The 22057-nt window shown below is 53.1% G+C and overlaps 4 protein-coding genes across 5 annotated transcripts in view; 1 reads left to right on the top strand and 3 right to left on the bottom strand.

The window, feature by feature from the left end:
* LOC122365761 overlaps window positions 1–993 on the bottom strand; it is a 120088-nt gene extending 119095 nt beyond the window's left edge. The window contains exon 1 of the mRNA XM_043337250.1: window positions 785–993. Coding sequence (XP_043193185.1) covers window positions 785–898 — 114 coding nt within the window. The 5' untranslated portion in view covers window positions 899–993. The remainder of the gene's footprint in view (window positions 1–784) is intronic.
* Window positions 994–2878: 1885 nt separating this feature from the next.
* LOC122365759 (SREBP regulating gene protein-like) lies at window positions 2879–7356 on the bottom strand. Its single transcript, XM_043337249.1, has 4 exons — window positions 6839–7356; window positions 5816–5993; window positions 4347–4498; window positions 2879–3999 (listed from the first exon to the last, which is right to left on the bottom strand). Exons 1-4 carry the CDS (start codon window positions 6950–6952, stop codon window positions 3796–3798), a joined length of 648 nt encoding a protein of 215 aa, XP_043193184.1. The 5' UTR covers window positions 6953–7356; the 3' UTR covers window positions 2879–3795.
* Window positions 7357–7675: 319 nt separating this feature from the next.
* On the top strand, window positions 7676–18546 carry LOC122365757 (myeloid differentiation primary response protein MyD88-like). Of its 2 annotated transcripts, none has more exons than XM_043337247.1 (8): window positions 7676–7815; window positions 10419–10537; window positions 11265–11449; window positions 11985–12089; window positions 12849–12973; window positions 15253–15421; window positions 15749–15911; window positions 18310–18546. In XM_043337247.1, exons 2-8 carry the CDS (start codon window positions 10419–10421, stop codon window positions 18359–18361), a joined length of 918 nt encoding a protein of 305 aa, XP_043193182.1. In that variant the 5' UTR covers window positions 7676–7815; the 3' UTR covers window positions 18362–18546. The 2 variants fall into 2 exon arrangements, with proteins under 2 accessions (XP_043193182.1, XP_043193181.1); XM_043337246.1 differs by having other exon boundaries at window positions 7686–7815; window positions 17021–18546.
* LOC122365758 (vegetative cell wall protein gp1-like) lies at window positions 18446–21313 on the bottom strand. Its single transcript, XM_043337248.1, has 2 exons — window positions 20711–21313; window positions 18446–19144 (listed from the first exon to the last, which is right to left on the bottom strand). Exons 1-2 carry the CDS (start codon window positions 20856–20858, stop codon window positions 18666–18668), a joined length of 627 nt encoding a protein of 208 aa, XP_043193183.1. The 5' UTR covers window positions 20859–21313; the 3' UTR covers window positions 18446–18665.
* Between the last annotated feature and the right edge of the window lie 744 nt (window positions 21314–22057).

Below are 22057 nucleotides of genomic sequence, written 5' to 3'. Positions count from 1 at the left end.
TTAAAAAAAATCATAGTGTCAGGGCTGTGACGAAAAATAAGTGGCCTAAATCCGATGAGAAAACAGGATTTGGGGGTATACACTAGGTTTGGCTCCTGCATGAGTTGGCCCCCCCCCCCCCCCAAAACGCAAGCCTGGATCCGCCAGTGTGAAAAGCTGTCAAAATCGGGAACAAAAGTTCGTAAAAATTTACCTTTGGTGACTTCCAGTGACCTCAGCGATGACCTGATCAAAGATTTCCTAGATAATTCTGAAAGATCCTGTAGCAAGCTATATGTTGCTTTTTACTGCGTCTTTCTATAGCTTGCTTACTTTCCGAGATAATCTGGTGTGGCCAAAAAGGCCCCCCGCCATGGCAAAGTTGGCTGAGAGGCCCATTCGGGCGCGGCCTAAACAAAACATCCATAGTTTTGTCTTCCGTTGACTACATACCTATTACTCTTCACGTCGATTTAGAGACAATATTTTGCTATTCAAGCAAATTGAGAAGGTCGTTGGTTTTACTGGGGACGGTCCCCAGTAACCCACAAGTTACTGGGGACCGATCCCCAGTGTCCCCAGTGGTGGTTACGCGCCTGTTCTTTTGGTAAATTTCTGGTAATGCCCGGTAATTCCTCGAGCTTTGCGGGGTGCATGGAAGTGCCCACCCCTTGCACGAAAGTGCCCCATACCCACAACCTCAAACCAACAAACATAACATCCAAAGGGCGGCAGGCAGTGATTGCATAATGCATAAGCTATTGCGTAAGGCCATTTGGCAATTGGCATGTGCCAGGCGGCTCACCTTTTGACAGGCCGGGTTCGGGAAGTTGACCTGCTGGGCGCAGTTGGCCATCCACGGCTCCGTGAAGAGCGCGTCCGGCTGAGCCGGCGCCCCAGGCGCTGCCTCTGCCCCCATCGCTGCTCCCGATCCCGTCCGTCACACCTGACCCGGCGTCCACCGCGCGGCTCCCCGGTTCGGCCGCAGCCAGCCGACAGCCCGGCCGAGTCGCCCGGGGCGCCGACCCGCCCCTCCCTCCCGAGGACGGTAACTGGGCGACGCTCAAACAATCACACCAACAGCGGCGCCCGACGGCGCACCGACGACCGCTGGAGGGGGGGGGGGGGGGCGGTGTTGGGTAGCGACGGTGCATAGCCGTGAAGACTTGCACCGAGTGCCGACTGAGCTTCAAAGCGGAACGGCCGGCCGGCTTCAATTCCATAAGTGCTGAAAAGCTATTAACATCCGCATTGCACAAATCGTGAAAGCCGGATAACAAGGAGATATATAAATATTATTGTTTTTTATTGCAACAAATGCCGTTTCACTTCATCAGCTTCGTTTATGTTATCGGCTTTTTGATGTGCTGAGTCGCTGACAATAGACGATTACTTGTTTGTTTATTTGTTAGGGCTTTAGGGCGCGCCAACCACAATGGCCATTTTGCGCCCGCATTTACGGTAGACGGTTGGATGACGTTAGGCGGACGGTTGAATGAGCGCTGGATGCGAGTACCTACAACGATGTTTATTTGACGAGGACCGACCGGTTCAAAGTCTGCTCCAGAGAGTCACCTGCTCTGCTCAGCTGTCATAATCAAGTGTCAAAGCTAGTTTGCCCATGTCAAGGTCTGCAACAGTCAAAGGTGAAAAGCCAAAACGGTGCCTACTGCCTAATGCCTATTTGTCTAGGCGCTACCGGTACAAAATCAGCTCAACACTCGCAGTTCATGGTTCCAGTTGATAAGTCAAGTGAAGGTTGAAATATCGCAAATAGTTATTGATGATTATTGCAAGTGACCAAAACACAGTTCATCCAGTGTTCTGGAACTTTTACAACGCCACTCTCGCCGATCTCATGGTGGATTATCACATTCCCAATTTCTTCGTGACGGCCCTCTAGATAGCAGTGTCATGCAGCGGACGTAACCGGAACTTGATGTGGTGAATCTTCACTGTAGATGTCGCTCGCGCCGCCCAGCCGCGTTTCGTCCGGCACCTCTAGACTGACGTCATCGTCGAGGTCGATGCCGCGAACGTAAGGGGTCGGTGGCGGCAGCGCCTCCAGGGAGATGGTATCCTGGAGCGTCCACGGCTCCTGGAGCACCATCGTGGGGAGCTCGTCAAAGGTCGGCGACCGGGCGGGCCGGGCCGAGTGGGCGCTGTCCGCCGGCGGGTGGGGCTCGCCGCCCTCCGCCCCCTCCCCGGCGCCGTCCGGCACGCCGAACAGAGGGGGCTGCTGCTGGTGCTCGCGCCGCGGCGCCGGCCGGCCGTGCAGCGGGTACCCGGTGACTCGGACCTGGCTCCAGGCCACCGGCAGCGGCCGCGCGCGGAACAACGCCGTACCGGAGAGCAGGGACGAGTCGGCCAGGACCGGGGCCGGCCGGCGACTGCCGCAGGAGCCCATCGCCGGCCGCGCGCCGCGCCTAACGGGGTCCGACACCGACACTGGCACTGATGGGTCACGACCAGACACTGACACGATTCGCCGTGCGTGCCACTCACACCTCCAAGTTGACCGGTCAGGCTACCGTAGCCCCGACCAATCCTGTCGAGACACAGCACCAGTCAGCCGAGAACCCTGTGCACCACTGCGACCGTCCAAGTCAGGTCACAGACAAGGCCATGGCCACCGTCGCAGCGTGCGCAGACCCTCGCAGAATGCACCTGCTTACTGACTAGACGAGGGTCGATTAGAAAACAGACTAGCTGATGCCAGGTCAGATAGCGGGCGCAGGTCAGCGGCGACACCTGGCTGACCCGACGGTGGGGACAAGATCACTGATTAGTGCCAGACATAACTAACACATCGGCTAGTCAGGGGGGCCAGACGACTGCTGGCAGAGTGCCAACAAGACGCTAACCACGCTCGGGCACGGAAAGTGCGCCATGAGCACAGTTGTAGATTCATCAATATGTGTATTATCGCACTGGACATGGGAGTAATGACGTATACTCTAATGTTTATTATCGCAGTGGGCATTGAGCAGCGCAGGGGCTGTCTCTACCAGATCACCTCGAGTCACAGGTTAAAACGTTCAGTACCGCAACGGAGATTGCACGCAGCTCGATAACTGATAACAATGCGAATAGCAGAAGTGTCCACATGACACGCAAGTAGTCCACGTTAACCCAGCAGATCGCCTGGTCACAAACATACACACCAGTGGTGAGTGTCGCAAAACGAAATAAGCTCTTGCGCCGAATAAAAGGAATGTTCTACAGTAGCGTGTAAAAACGACGTAACGGTGCGTGGGACGACTGGCAATAGCGCATCGTGTAGGATTGAGGTTCTACTCAGAAAGGCTGCAGCGCCGAACCAGAGACATTATCAGCCGACTAAAGAACCTTCAACCTAAAACCAGCACCATTCATTCCTCCAGCCCGCAGCGCAGGCGGCCGGGAGTGTCGTGTAAAACTTTGGCACCGATCACCAGAGGGGCCGCTGAGGCCGATCGAGGCCCGCGGCACTGACTTCATAACGGCAGCGGGCGGCGGACCCCGCGCACACGCTGGGTGTCCTCAGAGCAGCGGAGGACAGTCCCCGCCGCTCGGGTACGCGGCATCACAGTGTTGTGACCAGGACAGAGACCGCAGAGCCGCCGTCTCTGGGAGTTCATTAGCCGACCGCGATCAGCGGCGTCACTGGGCTCCACCACTCAGCACAGTAGGACGACGTCCAGCGGTCGGCGAGATTTGTACCTTCAGCAGCAGCAGCCCGATGGCGGCCAGCCCTCCCTACCCCATCACTCTGCCTGCGGTCGGCAGACGCACGGATACCGCTCTGCCCGGGGCAGTCGCTCAGTCCCGTCTCACTCACTCAGTCCTGTCCAGGGGCGGCGCCATCACACCGTAGCAGAACTTCATGCGCGCGTTCCTATAGACGTTCTGGTGGAGCACACTCAGTGAGCTGGTGCGGCACTTGGTCAGACACAGCTCGAACTGGTCCGTCACGGACGAGTAGACCAGGTTGTACCGGTGCTGGGACGCCTTACCGAGAACCGTGTGCAGCAGCGGCTTCTGCGGACAGAGAAGGGAGGGTTAGACGAAAACAACCGAGCGAGCCTGACGACTCGTGCGGTGCGGTGTGCGGTGTGCGTGCGACCATACCGTACATACTATTCAGCAATTCAGCAATACCTACGACCACGAGTGTTAAGTCATGCTTCATTAAATTACAAACACAAGCGAACAAAGTGCGGCGAGGCCATCACTCAAAGCCAAAAGCCGAGTCATTTACGGTCCGATAAACAGCCCCGTGCTCGACCCGATCCTGAACCATGCCCCGTGCCCTGTACTCGCGCACTGCCCTGTACTCGTATGTGCACTGCTGAGTACGTCCCTCCGGGGATGCGCTCGGCGGCTACCTTGTCCGGGTGGAGACAGCAGGAGATGCAGTGCTCGTAGACGCTGCAGCAGCCGTGCTCCGAGCACGAGTCACACTGGTACCGCCGCGTGGACGGTATCTCCGTGTCGCAGCAGCCAGTGCTCACCAGGTGCCGCCGTTCACACACGTGACCTTGGGGGCGGGGGGGGGGGGGGGGGCGGTCAGGGGCGCGGCGACAACGGAGACGGTGGCCGAAACTTGGATACGTCATGGAAATACATTCTATCTATGTACTTCAAATGAAGGTCTGTAGTTGATTTCGAAAGGACTGCTCCGCGTAGGAAATCCCGCGTTAAAGACGGAACGAGCAACGCTCCATCTTTGGGTTGCTCAACTCCGTCTGTCACAGTCAACCGATATCATTAGTATCCAACATAATCCAACATAATTTATTTCACCGCATCAGTGTAATTGATGCCAGACCAGTATCTTCTGACCTCTGCCCTCAGCGAACTCCCCCTCTGCCCTCAGCGCACTCCCCCTCTGACCCCCACATCCACCCCTGATCTCAGCACACCCACCTGTGACTCCTACTCGCCCACCTCTGTCCCCCACACCCACCTCTGACCCTCGCTCGCCAACCTCTGTCCCCTCCCCGCACGCCCACCTCTGTCCCCTCCTTCCCGCTCGCCCACCTCTGTCCCCTCACCGTCCGCCTACTTCTGTCCCCTCCCCCCGCCCGGTCACCTCTGTCCCCTCCCCCGCTCGCCAACCTCTGTCCCCTCCCTCCCGCTCGCCCGCCTCTGTCCCCTCCCCTGCCCGCCCACCTCTGACCCTTGCTCGCCCACCTCTGCCCCCTCCCCGCACGCCCACCTCTGCCCCCTCCCCCGCCCGCCCACCTCTGTCCACTCACCGCCCGCCCACCTCTGTCCCCTCACCGCCCGCCCACCTCTGCCCCCTCCCCGCCCGCCCACCTCTGTCCCCTCCCTCGCCCGCCCACCTCTGTCCCCTCACCGTCCGCCCGCCTCTGTCCCCTACTCGCCCACCTCTGTCCCCTCCCCGCCCGCCCACCTCTGTCCCCTCCTTCCCGCTCGCCCGCCTCTGTCCCCTCCCTCCCGCCCGCCCACCTCTGCCCCCTCCCCGCCCGCCCACCTCTGTCCCCTCCCCGCCCGCATACCTCTGTCCCCTCCCCCCGCCCGGTCACCTCTGCCCCCTCCCCCGCCCGCCCACCTCTGTCCACTCACCGCCCGCCCACCTCTGCCCCCTCCCCCGCCCGCCCACCTCTGTCCCCTCACCGCCCGCCCACCTCTGCCCCCTCCCCGCCCGCCCACCTCTGTCCCCTCCCTCGCCCGCCCACCTCTGTCCCCTCACCGTCCGCCCGCCTCTGTCCCCTACTCGCCCACCTCTGTCCCCTCCCCGCCCGCCCACCTCTGTCCCCTCCTTCCCGCTCGCCCGCCTCTGTCCCCTCCCTCCCGCCCGCCCACCTCTGCCCCCTCCCCGCCCGCCCACCTCTGTCGTCGGCGATGAGCTCGATGCCCTGGACTGAGTTTCGGCAGCTGAGCGCCACCGGGCCGGGATCGTCGGTCGTGTTGCTGTCCGGGCGGACCGACTCCAGGATCAGAGACGGGTTGATCGGAGGGCGCGCGGCCGGGTCATCTGGGTCTGAGCTGGACAGGGTCAGCAGCCTCTGAAAGGGTGTCATTAATGTCAGGACATACCTAGAGAGACATAGGACTCTCTGCACAGACAGAGGACCATCAGGATCAACCTGGGAATGGCAATGCTCTATAGAATACACAGACACACCCTCTGTAGTCTGTACAGGCAGAGGGCCAGGCCAGGTCAGAGATGGACAGACTCAAGGTCTTCTGTTCAGACATAAATCAGGCCAAATCACACCCAGAATACCTAAAAACATGGATCTTCTAAGCAGGCATATCCCTGTAGACTGAACATACACAAAACATATTACACAGGCAAAAGACAAGGTCACACAGACAAGATGTGTGGTCACTAAATTCCCTGTGGTCTGCACAGCCTACAGATATCTCAGTCTGCTATAGTCTGGTCTTGTGAGGTCAGATATGGTTGATGATAAGCCAATTATCAATTACAACATAGAAACAGGCCAATCAGGCCATATCACCAGTTATAACCAGGAAAAAATGAAACTATAATATGCACAGGACAGATCTAGTCTACTCATAGGTGTTATTTCTTAGATAGTATAAATCTGAGGAAAAGAAAAACCTTCATGCAATAAAATGAATCCAAATTAGTGACAAAAAAGTCAATTTGAATTGAATTGTAGAGTTGATGTCAATTCAAATGATAAATCTATGTATCATTATACCTACACATCACAACAGGGAGCACCAACATGCATCTCACTTGTCAATAGTCATTCATACCAATTCTACCATTTTGATTTAGCATAGCATTGGTACTTAAACTGAAAAATAATAGCCGTAATATTAGGAAGCTTACACATTTCTAAACATAAAAAAATAAAAGCAGACATAACAAACTCACCTGATCAAGCAAGCTCATTAAACAATAGATTAGTGACAACAGCAAGATAAAAGCCAGAACAGGTGGCTTTCGTAGCAGTCGACAAAGTTTCTGTCCGACCCAAGCAAGCATCATAAGCGTGTATGCTGCATATCTATGAAAACAAGTGGATTTGGGAAATGGAATAGATAAATATTTGCTGCATCGCCCTCAATTTCAATTTCTGAGAAAGGTTGAGCTTGGTAAAAAGAAGTTGAGGCAAGAACACATCTTCAATCCCATGTCAATGTTGATGTATCTTGATCTTGCTCTTCCAAGTTGTAGGTTGTATTCGGTATGCCTTCCTCCAACGACGAACAAGCTCAAGGTTATGCTTGCTTACGGGTCGCCACGAATTCTTGTATTTGAGCCCGGTTATCACTTCCTCAACCACTCCTGACTTAACTTATACATCAAAATTGAAATAAAAACAAATTTGAGTGGTGATGGATGAGAGAAGAGCCACTTCGTGCGCAATCTCGCTTCAAGACCGATGTATTGTTTTGCAGGCGCACAAAATAGTTTTTAGTCAATAATGACGTCATATAATATTTTAAAGCATTTGTTTTTGCAAATGCTTAATTTTTGTCAATGATAGATTCAAATATACTAAATATAAATTTATGACTTTAATAATATGCTGCTAATTAAAGATAATTTCTTAATTTTTTTTTGTAATTTGACATAAGATACGAAAAAAAGCTTGGAAAGTGTAGGCATATCTAGCGCATTTGTTTCGTGAAAACGTGTTCTGGTGGAGGTTGCGCGGATGAGATGCAAAATATTTTTCTCTTAAAGTGGGCCTCTATTGGTCTCTATATACCCTGCATTGTTGTAATCCTCCGGCAAGAACACGCTGAATTTTGTTTGATTGACTTTCTTCATAGCAAAGGAGTGTCGTGAATTATCCGAGTTTTTCCTTATTTTACTTGAAGTGAAGAAGGAGAGAGCCACGAAAGGTAGCAATAATAAACTTACTTGACACAACCAGCTGTTCCAAATGTGCTTTCTTTCCGACTTACATCCTTTAATGTTTTTATACTGCTTCGGCTTGTTTACAGAGCCCCTCTAACTCCTCTAATGTGCTGACGCGCTGCGCTGCCTGATGAATCATTGAACTCGCCGCCACTTTAACCTGCCTAACATCAACATTGACAAGAGTCGCTCACACCCTTCCTGCACTGCCCTTGTAACTGTAAGGATGTTCCCTGACACCAGATTGGAAAAAAAGCACGTTATGCCAAGTATGTCCGGTGTAGTGATGGGATTGCTGCAAAAATTTCAGCGCGCGTACAGCATAACTTTGCATGCGCTAAATTCAGTGCATGGCGTCCATTGAATTTATCAGCACAGGGTGGCCTCGTAGTTTTTTGGCCGATGGCAGTGACAGTCACCAAATTTTTCGGCTCGCTGGTCAATCTAGGTGCAGATTCACCCTGCAGGTGGCTCTGGAGAGGGTTCGGGACCTGACGCCCCCTGCCCCGGTCTTCACGTGCTCAGACTTTTGAGCCGCCCTGAGTCTATTCAGTAGAGCGTTCACCCAGGTGAGGTGAGGCCTCCACCCCCAGTGCAGAGATAGTTTTAGAAGACCTTGTTGAACATGGCTGAATTTTGTGAAGTAATCTTGCAGTGGGTTCCAGGCTCTGCCCACTGTGGGATCGAAGGAATGAGAGCGTGGACGACCTGGCAAAAAAGGGCGGTCCATTGTGTGGCCTCGCGTCAATGATGCAACACCTGGTCCGAGTCACTATTCAAGCAACTCTTCGGGAGCACGCTGCAGCTTGCCATCCTCTGAGAGGACCTGAGGGCTGTTCACGGGCCCTGTGTGCGGTCGGACCGCACACAGCCTCCAAGCTCCGCCCACTGCGTCCCTACGTCCGCCTTCCGTCACCGCACACAGTGACCGCTGTGGCCGGTCGGGACTGGCCACGGTCGGGACTGTCCACCGCACGCCTGCTGGACGCACCGCACACACCGCACGCAGCAGTGTGCGGTGCCCGTGAACACCCCTCTGGAAGACGCCGTTTTGGTGCATCAGATGAGGGCGGACCACTGGGGGCGCTCGCTCCAGCACGTGCACCGAATCAGCCGTCTCCGCTCCACGGCATGCCAACAGTGCTTGGACAAGCAGTCCCCCGCGGCGCTCTGCGCCGTGTGCCGAGAAGAGGCTGATGTCCAGAAGCACGTGCTACTCCGCTGCCCGGCCCTCGCTGGCGCCCGCCAGTCTCGAACACACCGCTCCGCCGATTTTTGTGGCCATAGAGCTTCCGGCTCGGCCCTTGTATCACGGCACGACGCTGTAGTGCACTATGCATATTGTGGAACTGGATTTTCATGGAAACATAAACTTATTTGGACGCTCAAACCCTAAACACTCTGAGCTTTGGTCGGTAGAACTAGATATGCAATGTGCTTTTTGTGAAAGTGGCTTAATTTGGCACAAATAGACTTCCAACTTTCGGCGCAAATCACGCAGTAATTTCAGCGCAAAATCGCTTGCGCCGAATTTCGGCGCATGAGGGTCTCACGTGCATCCGGCGTAGTGTGTGGATGTTTTCCAGTCTGGTCATGCTATATTCTATGGTGAATTATCATTTCTATGGCTGACAGGTTTCATTAACCCTCGCCCGCACATGCCATTTTCCCATCCTAGAACGCACATGGGGGGGTGGTTGCCACCCCCCCCGCGCCATTTCGTTCCTGTTGGAGATAGAGCTTAGCGGTAAAGACCAAAAAGATTCTTTGGGAAGAGACGAATCCAATGATACCCAGTTTTACCTTCTCAGGTCAGTCATTGACCTTCCAGGTCAGGTCAAACTAAAAAATGTTGCTGTTTTGGGTCACCGTTGGATATCAAGTGCGCTGCTTATCAAATACCGATGACGATGCTGTTTTCTGGTGCCAGGCCAGCTAGAACCTCTTTGTCACACTACCCGACCAGAATTTTGCGGCTGAGGTCATTTCAGGTCAAGTTAGGTCAAGGTCAATTATATGTGTTTGTATGTCTGTGTGTGTCTGTGTGTATACTGATGTGTGCAACGATTGTTTTTGGGTCCATATTACATGAAATCATGCTCTGAGAAGCTTTTGCCAAAAATGCAGTCAAAAAAGTTCAAAAAAAGTAAATTCAGCTTGCCTAAAACGCAATTATCTTAGATGACCTAGGTTGACCTTGACCCTGACCTTGACCCCTGTACATCGCCGAACAACATGTTCCATGATAGGTGGGAGGTAAGACTGGCAAAAAAGGCCGAAATCAGGGTGTCAAAAGCTCGCAAGGCCCATGGCAATCGCAAGATGTTGAGAATTGGTCATTTGGGTCATGACATGACCTGAAAAACAAGGTCATATCTCCGAAACCAAAAATCACAGAAACTTGAAATTTTCAGTGGACATTAAGAAAGGATAGAGGAGCAGCTATACCAAAAATCAGCCTTCTAGCGCTAAAAATGTTGAGTGCAGAGCAGAAAGACTACCTGGGGGGGGTGGCAACCACCCCCCCCCATGTGCGGGCGAGGGTTAAGTGCGATGGGCTGACCAACCATCTGTTTTGCCTCCACAGATGGGTGACCTGGACAGCTCTGAGAGCCCCATAGCAGCTCTCACCTCCCCCACCAAGGACAAACTGGCGCTGATGCTCAATGGACAGAAAATTCTCACCTCTGATGAAGGGCTTCCTAGGTAATACACAACATTAAGCTTGAAATATTTCCTGTATGTTTTAAGTACTTTAAAGGGACTATCCCACCTTTAACATGGGGTTTGAGTTGAGATAGCCAAGTTTGCGGCGAGGTTCAGAAACCACTATCTATCTAGGTTGCAACCCCCGCGGCCTCTTGGTGTTGAAGAAATTCGTTCCCTTCATTTGAAAATGGGCCTTGCGCAAGGCCCTATCTTCAACATGGAGCGACCGTTAGTGTGACGTCACCTAGTTTAGTCATTCTGATTTAAATGGGTTTGTTCGTTGAAAAATCGCTTAAAACTTGGTCTGAACTTTGTTGTGGTGCCTACAGAGTAAAAAGAATCAGCTTTATGACAGTAATGTGGCCTGGGGAAGGAGGTAATTTTGGGCTGTGACGTCACATATTTGAATGTTTGTGTTTGGAATATGGGAAGCCTAAGATGTTTAATTAAAAATAAATGCCAGAACCGTGTTCCTGGTCATCCAATCTATAAAGTCGGGCACAATTTAACTGGTTTTAACAGCATTTTAGAAGGTGGGATAGTCCCTTTAAGTACTCATGTACGTTCTTATGCAGGATGGACCACCCCATTTTTGTTGGCACTGTTTTTTTTTTTTGTACTGTGCCCTTTCCAATAAGCTCTGATTTATGAGATCTTGCAGCAACTCGATAACAATGTTGACGCTGCTCCCGCTGGTTACGCTGATGCCTCTGCCTATCTGCAGGGACTGGCGCGGCCTGGCGCAGCGCCTGGACTGCGACATGGAGCGGCAGCAGCAGTTGGGTCGTGCGGCCAGTCCGGCGGCCGCCCTGCTGGAGCACTGCCGCGCGCTGCCCGTCGGTCAGCTGTGGACTGCGCTGGCGGCCATCGGACGGCTGGATGTGCAGGACGATACCCAGGAAATAGTCGGTACGTGGAGGACGTTAGGACTCGGGATGTAGTCGGTACGTGGAGGACGTTACTCGAGACAATCGATTGTCGGTACGTGCAGTATGATGATACTCGGGATAAAGTCTCCACGTGCAGGACGATAACCGGGACATTGTCGGTATGTGCAGCACGATACTCGGGAAGTTTTCGTTACGTAGAAGACGATACTCGGGACAATGCCGGTACGTGTAGGACGATACTCGGGACATTGTCGGTACGTACGGTGTGATACTCGGGACATCGTCGGTACGTAAGGCACGATACTCGCGATATTGTCAGTTGCTACGTAGGTATTTATGGCTGGAGTTATATCGGGGGCCATACCACCATGCGTGTTACGTGTAAGAATACTTGCAGTACACACACAGTACTCAGTTGGATGCCACGATATAATATGCAATCGCCAGTTGTATGCCTGTTCCATAATTCCCCAGTCACCAGTTAGTCCTTCCCAAGTCTTTCGCTACCTTCACCCCATGTGACTGCACCCCGTTGTACCTCCGCGTACCGACAGCGGCGGACGTGGCTCGGTACCAGGAGCGGCTCTCGGGCTCGGTACGCACCAGCAGCGCCCTCCCGCTCGGCTCCGCCGGTGACGACGAGGAACTGCTCTGTGTCGGTAAGGAGTCAGAGCCCGAAGCAGAAATAGGTGTGCCGTGTCAGAGCTACCCTCCGTGTCAGTAAGGAGACGTGGACTAGCCTCGCCCCAGGTGACTGGCATATAGTGTCAGCGTTAGCAGAGTAGTATGACTCCTAGCCAGGGTCTGTCAGGCTAGGGAAGGGTCAGGGGTTTAGCGTAAGATTACTCAGGACGTAGTATTATAATTATTTGCGATAAATATCTACATCTGCTCTTTGAACCACATTCTCGTATTTAACTTGGCCTTGAGTGGTTGTTTCGGCATGGTACAACTACAGCCTACATTATGTAAGCCTGCATTATGTAATCAAATGCTTTCCATTGGAGCTGTTTGCTTTACGAAACAGTCGGCAGTCATTTTATTTTGTTTGTCAGCGTAATCATAGCTGATACCCGGCCACTCTTGTTCTCTGTTTACTGATTGTCGAGCACTCGTAGTGACTGGTCAATCTGATTGCGTACTCGGACCGACTCCTCGAGTGTTTATCAACCGGGCGACACTGACCATGGGCGGCGGCTGTCACCAGCCCTTTGTTTGGTTATGCTACAGTGGATGCCTACTTAGGGCATATATTGAAAGTATGGCTTGATTTATCTGGCTCAGTCCATAATACGGTGTAACACTAGATTCCGTACTCCATATGTGCTTACGCCGCAGGTTCCTGTTATTTTCAGCCTAATTTTGTCACCATGGCTACATCACGTCCCCTCGTCACGTGCTCCCCCGTCTGGTTCCAGGCGACGCCGAGTGTCTGCGAAACGGTCAGCCGCTGCCGACCTTTGACGCATTTCTGCTGTACGATGACGGAGACGCCGAGTTTGCCGCCGAGATCGTCCGACGCATGGAGGACAGGGGAATCAAGGTGGGTCAGGGGTCAGAGGTCAGAGGTCATATAGTCGTGGAGCACTGAGGCGTCAAGGTGGGCCGAGGTCTGGGTCATAGGTCATGACGTGTTGCAGCACCAAGGCATTAAGGTGGGTCACTGAACAGTGGGTTGAAAGAGGACATACACGGAATATGTATTTGATGATTTTGCGGTGTGGCTTGTGTCGTTCGTTTGACTGCCTTCCTTGCGTAATCCTTACAACTGTCTTGTAAGGATTATGACACTCCAGTCGTCACAACTGCAACTCCTCAGTTTCTTTTCTTGTCATGCTTGTCATGTAGTCATGCTTGTCAAAGTCATGCTTGCTCCGGACCTACTTCGTCATAGCCTCGACAAGTAGGTACGCTATGGTGTGTCCATATCGCACAATCATGCGCTGGTTGATACATACTATCAGGGATGTTACGTTTATCAACTTACTGTCACTGGCTTCAATCAGGCTGTGTGTTAAAAGGCTAAGGGTCTCTCTGAGCGGTAAGCTCATATTTGTATGTTTGGGTGGCGGCTGCGAACGATTAAAAACAGTAAATTTAGTACGAAAATTTGAATGGACGGGTAGATTTAGTCAACGCCCTCAGTAGCCAGAGCTTGTTGCCTAGGCCACGGCCCTAACCGTCCTATCGGGCAGTTTCGGGTACCACTGATCGGAAAAATAGAACGCCAAAGTTAAGCGTGTCCGTCAAAACTGGACTGGGTCCCACTCAAATGACTTTAACTGGCTGCGGCTGCTCCCATCTACCGCATATTTTTATGTGTTTTGTTGGGTCAGGCCCTTTCGCTCCATTGAGACCATTTCAGAGTCGGGAGGATGATAGGAATTATTAGGGGGAGACATTGGTCTGGGCAGGCACCCTAGAGAGTCACTGGGGTGAGCCCGTCCGGATGGACAGGCCGACCACCAACCGCAAACTAGGAGTCTCGTATCGTATAGCATGTACAGTAGCGACTCGAGGCAGGGCTCTTGCTATTTGGGGTGCAACGCTCACCAACTGAGCTACAGGACCGATGCCTGTCAAAGCTCCCCGCTGATGGGTGCTCCGCCAGCCCGCCGTTAACCCGCGCCCCGTAGGGGGGGGGCCGAAACGGCCCCCCCTGTCCTTTTCGGTCGATATCTCCTAAACGGCTGGAGATATCGCCACCAAACTTTCAGGACCCCTCCGGGCATCAATTTTACACATTGTGACCAAAAATTTTTCCAGAGGCTATGATAGGTTGGCCACAAATGACGTCAGAGTGACGTCATGTTCTGTCATTTTCGACCGAAAAAAGACCTTCGCGAGAAGACCTGTCAGGACTACAGCTTTGAAGATACAGAAAAATGATCAAGACATAAAAGGTGTAGAATTGACAGGGCTACAAGACTGCTATCTCGAATTTTTGAAATTTTTGAGTTTTGGCCCCCAAAAATCAAAAAAGCATTTTTTTGGATATATTCGCCAAAAAATCCAAAAAGTTTTTTGAGTTTCGAAAAAAACCGGAATATATGTGATAGTGCCTACCGTCTTCTATCTACATACCAAATTTCAGATCGATACCTCGTTTTTTGGCCAAGTTATAGCGAAAAAACTGTTCAAAAATGATGACGTCAAATTTTCAAACTCAATTTTTGGCAATTCTAGAACTCGTAGAGCAAAACGAAGACCACCATTAGACTCCCCGTGACGAGCTGCATCGAATTGATGCCCATTTTATGCAAAAATATCAACTTTGAAATTTGACCTAATTTGACCTGACCTTGACCTGACCTTCACCAAAACGTGACCTAGGCTGGCCCCAAAGGCTGCCTAACCCACATAATCGCATTTGTCATGTAAAATGGACCATAAAACATGTATCACACGACACATTCATATTGTGACCCCCGGTGACCTGACCTCGCTGTGACCTGACCTGGTATCAGTGACCTCAGATAGCAAAGTATGTGTTTGACGAACAATGTACCATCGATGGTTTTCAATAAATTACCAATTTACTCGCTTTCACAGCACATTTCTTGAATTGCCTGTGAACGGTGAAAATCTGACCTTTGACCTGACCTGTGACGTCATCGGTTTGACCTAGGTCAATGAAATTTGGTCACAAGGTAGTTCCCGGGTGGGGCTATCGAACGCCGTTTGAATTTTGAAAATCGGCCGGTAACTTTCCGAGATCTTAGGGGGGGGGGCCGAAACGGCCCCCCCCCCCCCTACGGGTGGTAGGGTCCGCCGGTAGCCCTACGGGGCGCGGGTTAACTGCCACCTCCACCGCTCCGGCAGCTGTGTGACAAGGAGCGCCACCTGCTGCCCGGGGTGACGTTCGAGCACCAGGGCATCATCCGGCTGATGGAGACGCGCTGCCACCGCGTGCTGGCCGTCCTCTCGCCCCGCTTCCTCGAGTCGGCCGTCAACAAGTTCCTGGCCATGTTCGCACAGGCGCTCGGACTCGGTGAGTGGCTGGCTGGAGTGGGTGGTATTCGCGTCTTATGCATATCAGATGACTTTACCGGACTTGAGGATCGATATGATTAGCGGAGAAAGGACAAATTCCCCGAATATCCTTTTTGTTACTGGTTCAGAAACTCAGAAGGTTATCATTGGCCAATATATGTTGTGCTATGCGGGAATTCGGGCGAGATCGAATCCCTTAAACAATGCAGTTTTTCCTACAAGGTGTTTATTTAAGGTATATGCATTATGCATGTTTTTTTTCGAAACAATGAAATTCACCCCATGACTCCAGTTTCTGTATCTAAATATGTGTTGTTACCCGCAGACAAGCGGGGTCGGATGCTGCTTCCGTGCGTGTACCAAAAGTGCACGCTGCCCTCGTACCTGATGTACTGCTCGCGGCTCGACTTCACCCGCGGGATCGGCCTGATGGATCCCTGGGAGAAGATGTACGACACGCTCAAAGTGGCCATGGCCACCCGCGTCAGGTGAGTGCCGGCGTCGGACTGACACCTGCTGCGGGGCTTGACATACATACTACACCGTTATACTGGCACATGAAGCTACATGACACCTTCCGGGCTTGAACCGATTTCAGTAATTCTTGTAGGACTTAACTCCAACGGACTGCGTTTGGGACGGCCATAACGCTCAGCTCACAGCTGACTGGCGCTCAAAGTGGCATTGTTTTTTTTTTTTTTTGTTAAAATTCCAGTGGACATGACTTCGTGCGAGCATTAGTGTCTAGAGCTTACGTAGGCAGCATATCGGGCGGCATGTCGAACTATAAAAAAGAATAGTAGCATTGAACTAAGAACACAATCAGTATTGTTTTGTCATGTAGCGCCACGCATGCGTAGTGGGCAATATATTTATATCCTGTTGGGAGTCCTTATAAATATATCCCTAGCAATGCTCGCCTTGGTCATCACCTCTTTTGGCCAAAAGGGTCATATTCTCTTCGTCTGTAACTCTGATATTGCCGCCTCATGATGTCATCATTTCCATCATAAGGCTTTGCTCATGGTAGGCATCAACGTGCATCGGCGCCTTTTCCCACCGTCATATCCGTCCTCGAGGTCGGTATTTTTTTCGCCGTCTCCTTCAGCCGTCATATTGAATACTCTTCCGGATTGATGTCTTATTGGCTGCCGCCTCCTTTATCAGTCAGACGGAACATAACATAACTCCTTTTGTTCGGTGCCGGGAGGTACTGCGTCTGCGACATTCTGGCGTTTCCATTTATCAGTAGGTACCGTTGCCTCCTTCAGCAATCGTATGGCACCGCCATGTCCTTCAGCAATCATGTGGTACCGCCGCCTCCTTCAGCCGTCAAACTTTTCCGCTCCTCATTCAGTTGCCGCCTCCGTCCGCTGTGTTGGTGACTATGGTAAAGCTCGGTCCCCTGTGTAGATGCCAAGGGTCCAGTCGCCTCATTCGTTCCTCCTTTCTGGCGTTTGGGTCGGTGCCTATTGATGCTTCCTTCGGCGTTCCTCTCCGTCTTCTGGATCGGTGCCTTTTGTCGCCTCATTTAGCCATCCTCTCCACCACGGGTCGGTTTCCGTGGTACAGTCACTGCCACCGGCCCCCGCCGCAGGTCCATCTCGTCGTCAGTCTCAGAGAGTCGGCCGGCACCAGCGGCCGCCGCTCAGTCCAAGGCGCGCTGTAACTCGACCTCGGGCGCCCTGGCCGTGCCGCGCACCCCCGTGCCGGCCGCCTGCGAGCCGCCCGAGAAGCCAGCGGCGGCCGAGGCGCAGCCGCGGTCCGCCAGTCGGGGCTTCCTGCGGCGTCTGCTGCCGACCAGGGGGCGCTCGCGCGGCTCAGAGAGCGGCACCGAGGGCGCCCCCACCACGCCGGAGTCGGAGCCCACCGCCGAGACGGATCAGCAGCGGCGCGGCCAGCTCGGCAAACTGTTCAACCATGGCAAGGACAAGCACAAGAACGGCAAACACAAGGCTAAGGCTGAGAAGAAGAAGAAAGAAGCCCTGCTAGCAGTGTGATGATTGTGGCGCGTGAAGTGTTCTGTCTTTGCCTTGAAACGAAGTGTAGTGTTAGGTAAGTATAATAGTTAGGTATACAATATGGGGATTTGGGGACTTATTGATGTGTTCATGCTGTATCTACTTCTACTTTTTACTGTCCATTGGAGACTGGTGCTTTGTGGTTCTTTGTTTCGATATATGTACTTCAGAAACTCTGCTATAAAACGGATAGCAGCTCCAATTCCATGAGTCACTTAGTACTTATGTCACAATTTTCAATGGGGTGTCATGCAGGTAACCTGTACTTCCATATCATAGAGAAATAGTTCAGAGATAGCTGTGACTTCCTACATGTCAGTCACCAGCTGTGCTTTACGTGCGCTCGGTGCTCACTTTGGTCATGTTTACACCCGGTACAGACTCGAGCGGTGTCTGTTTGTGATGCGAGGCGCTGCCGCCAGGTGGCAGGAGTGCGGGAGGGACTGTGGTGACCCGCCGGACGGGCCTTGTGCTTCCTTTGCGTGCTGACGGGTGGCTGTATGTGTATGTTTACGTGTGTTTAAGGTGTGCGTATATATTGCTGAGCGCGGGTAGTGTGCGGGTATACCCCGGGTGGATGTCACCCCAGTCCGCGCGGGTGACTGCTCTAAAACGAGCTGTGGCGAATCCTGTCCCCCTTTGGTCGCCGAGTGATACCGCCTCACTGTGGTGTCAGGGCAACGCACGGCTCCCTTGCCAGGACGCAGTATCGGAGGTATCACAGTGGGAGACCAGCGCGGTACACGAGGTCTAGTCAGGGAATTGAGCACAACACCGCGTGGCCTGGACTGTTGAACGTTGTTAGCGCTCGGTCGCCTGCCGGCACTGACCGGGTGCCTTGCCGGCCCCTGCTGTATGCCGGCAGATGTTGGAAGGCCTGGTGGAGAGTGTGGGAGCTGCTGCTCTCAGTGAGGTGACTGGGAACGAAGGGACCGGAGCGAGCCTTGCCTCCGAAGCGGGCTGTCTGTGATTTACAGAGAAACTATGACACAAGATGATGGTGCTGTTGGTAATTCGCTGTATTTGCACGTGCGTTACAAGCTGAAGGATATTTAAATGTGCGTTGCAAGCTGAAAGATATTTAAATATATCGACTTTTCTACCCTGTCTTTTTCCTTTAGTGGAGACAAACCTGTAGACTATAAAGCCAGGGACGCTGAGCTGTTGGATTGTCCGTCTCGGTCTGTTACTGACTAGTGTTGGTCACCTATTATGCCGCGTTCAGATAGCCGGCAGCACGTCCTGTCCGGCCGTGGTGGAGCGGGACGGGGCGGCCTGCGGCTCCGGCTGCTCGTCTCTCGGCGGCTCCGTGGAGCGCGGCTTGGGCGGCTGCTCGGCCACCCGTCGTACCTGTGACGAGCGCTGGGCGATCGGCGGCAGCGACGGCTTGGAGGAGAGCGTCGCACGCACCGTCGAGCCCGGCGTCGACAGCACCTTGCCGGCAGACTCCTTGGAGTCCTTGGACAGGGCCGGCGCCGGCTGGGGCTGCGCTGGCGGAGGGGGCGCCGGCGGCTGCGGCGGCTGCGGCGGCAGCGACGCCACCTGACCGTCGCCAGTGCGAGACGGCTGCGCAGGCGCCTCCGGCTGCGGCACCTCGGGACACAGCTTCTGCGCCGCCTCGTTTCGCATCGAGAGCCGCCGGTCGAACTGAGTCGTCTCCAGCTGGGTGGTCAGGTCGTCCCACGTGGACGTGTAGTTGGCTGTCGGGGGTCGGCACGGGTCAGGTCAGGTGAAGGTGCACGAACGGATTCAGAGCGGGACCTACTGGAGTATTTTTCGTTCCAGGGCAGGCAGGGGTCGCAGAGTGTGGCTCGCACCGGTTGGTTTGGTGTGTGTAAATGAGGCAAACGCGTGCCGAAAGGGTAACTAATAAATCACTTCTAATGAGACGCCACGTCTCTGTGGCTGGTCTTCGCAAGGTCATCAGGCCTTGGCTCCGAGCCCGGCGCGCCGGTCGGGATCGCCGCTAGCGTGTTCGGCGGACGTAAAAAGCAAGGGCGTCGGGGTCGGTCGGTCGGCCGGCTCAGACTTGTCACTTCCTCCTGATCAGAGGTCTCGGAGCTACCTCGTCCCGCCGCGGGGCAGCTCTGTCAGTCTGAGACTGAGTGACGGAAATGGTTCATCAACGGGGTGAAGACGCCTTACTGGCAGATTCATAGCTGTACAGAATGGAAGGGCTGCCGGCGTGTCGTACCTCTGGTTTAGACTGCAGTGCATTTTGTTTGTCCTGTCGAGTGTTTCTTTTGTTCTACGGTGAAAACATTATTCAGTTCGATGGGTTTGATGCTTATCAGCCGGACCTAAGCCTCTCAACTTTTTTTTTACCGGTGTACCCAGAGGCAATTTACGCCGGTAATTGAAGTACCTATGTTTGCTGACTGGTGTTGTTATACGTTCTTGAAATTGTTTGATAAGTATTGATATTTTTAGTCGCGAACGACATTGATGTTGTCCATGCCGCCGACTATCGTTTCAGTTTGCCTCTGCGATCGTATCCTGCATCGTAGGGCACTAAGCGGCACAGCGAGCTCATCCTGAGAGAAAGATACTTGCTTCTAACGCATAACAGGGAGACTACATTGCTGCATAAGTATATAACACGCGCAGTGGCTGGTGTTTGATAGTCGGCCATTCCAATTTCCAAATAATTCATCTGAATTTGTATGAGGGTGCCTCTAATGTCGATAACCGTTCCGCGTTTAGTGTTATTGGGGGTCGACCCATCTTGTCATCCGTTTGCAGCATTAAAAAAGATATTATTGTTTAAATATCTTACATGAATGAGTCCCAAATATGAATGCGATGTTGAGCGTATGAACAGGCACTAAAACCTGCCGTTCTGTGACCCAGTTATGGTGGTCGGAGATTACCCCGACGAAGTGGAGCGTTGATTGTCTTGTTATGGACATTCAGGAATGTGAATGCCCGTTCAGGTCAGCCCATTCGTCGTCCTTGGGCATCGAACCGCTCCCAACGTTTTGGAACGCCCGGTTTACCCGTGTAAAGCTAAACCACGCCGAGAGGAAGCACGCTACTCAGCGCCGAACGACGGTTCCCATGAACGGGGTGATTGACTAATCTGCTCAGTATGTGTTTATCCCATGCCTGTACACTGAGCGACTCCACCCCTACCTTTATAGGGCTCTCAATCTCCAGTTCCGTGACCGACTAAAGCAAGGCCCATGAAAGCCGTCCACTGTGACATTAACTCACGACTAATGACGGGGTGCCGATTTCGGGTCACAGCGCACGTGAAATAGACTCACGGAGGGAAGAGCGATGGTCAGAGAGCTGCACTGCGTTCATCATCAGCTCCGGCAGGTGGGAGTCGATGTACCGGTCCAAAATCGTCTCGTAGGTGAAGCTTGGCTGAACATGGACCTGAAGCTTGCTGCCGCCGCACCAGTTTCCCATGTCTGTCTTACTCGATGGGATAATTCCTCAGTGAAATACGCATAATTTTGTAAACGAAAGTAGTTGACGTAATAGCCAATCATCGTGATAATGGCCGGCGTTCACTCGACATATTTCTTCACGCGGCAATTTGTAGGAGCTGAGCCGCTCTGAATTTACCCGTCGCTAAACCGCAGCCGCCGTCGAATGGCCACAGTTCAATGACTCGAATTTGGTCATCCAGTTCGTGCCGCACTTGGCCGGGATCTTTTGCTTTCGACACCCCCGCCAGCCACACGCTGCTGATTGCATGTCGTTGCAACACCGGCGAGCCGGTAGCCAACACATGCACACAAACGCGCGCCGATGGCGTTACCACCGAGCCGAACACCCCCTGATAGAAACGTGGCGTGCAATGAATTACAATTAGACCAGCTCGGGATCGACTTTCTCGTCCCGATTGCCGGCGTGCGCATGACATGCAATTCATTTGAGCAAAAACATTGGAACATGTCCGGCGGCGCTGCGCATTGTGTCTGTCAGCTGCGGCAGGCGTTTTTACATGCATAAATTGAGCTGTGCTATTGAGTGCCGGCGTGTAATAACGCTCCGATCCAGATCGCGAACGGGGCACACCCTTCACTAAAACACTGAGCGGGCGGTGGGTCTCATCACGTCACGGCGGTCACGTGACTGTCCTTGACCGAGACTGCGCCCCTCCCCGCCGCCCAGCGGAGTCTCTCCGCGATGACTGTCGTGTTGCCGGACCTGTTCTACAGCGTCACCCGGTGCCGATTTCGGGGACGGAACGTGACGGTGACGGATTGTGACGCCCGTGACTTGGTTACGCCACGGAGCAACTGTAGGACCTGGATTGAAAAAGGTCGCCGTCATTGGTCCCGTGCAGGGCAAGGGAGGTTCCAGGAGAGATGTGGAGACGTATGCTCGTGGGTAAGTCCACTTTTAGGTAGTGTCCAAAGGCCTAGCCACCTGTCCTGCATCCACCCTGGATCTCCCCTGGAGCCTCTGCTTCCTTGCTTGGGGTCGCTGTTCAGTTTTGTGACATTGTTGGACGGGTTGATTGTGGAAGATTGTAGCCACAGATCCCAAAACGACGAAACTGATTCATCAATGAAAGAGGATATCTTCACTCAGTCCTGAATTGGTGCTCCTTCCGTGGTTTCTGAAAGCCTGTCGGCCTGCGGAAAGCATGGAGCGAG

The sequence above is a fragment of the Amphibalanus amphitrite genome, unplaced genomic scaffold (genome assembly GCF_019059575.1).
Source record: "Amphibalanus amphitrite isolate SeventyFive unplaced genomic scaffold, NRLGWU_Aamphi_draft 000761F_arrow, whole genome shotgun sequence".
Classification (NCBI taxonomy): Eukaryota; Metazoa; Arthropoda; class Thecostraca; order Balanomorpha; family Balanidae; genus Amphibalanus; species Amphibalanus amphitrite.
The sequence above is the reverse complement of the archived record's forward strand: the minus strand, read 5'-3'. Positions and strand labels throughout refer to the sequence as shown.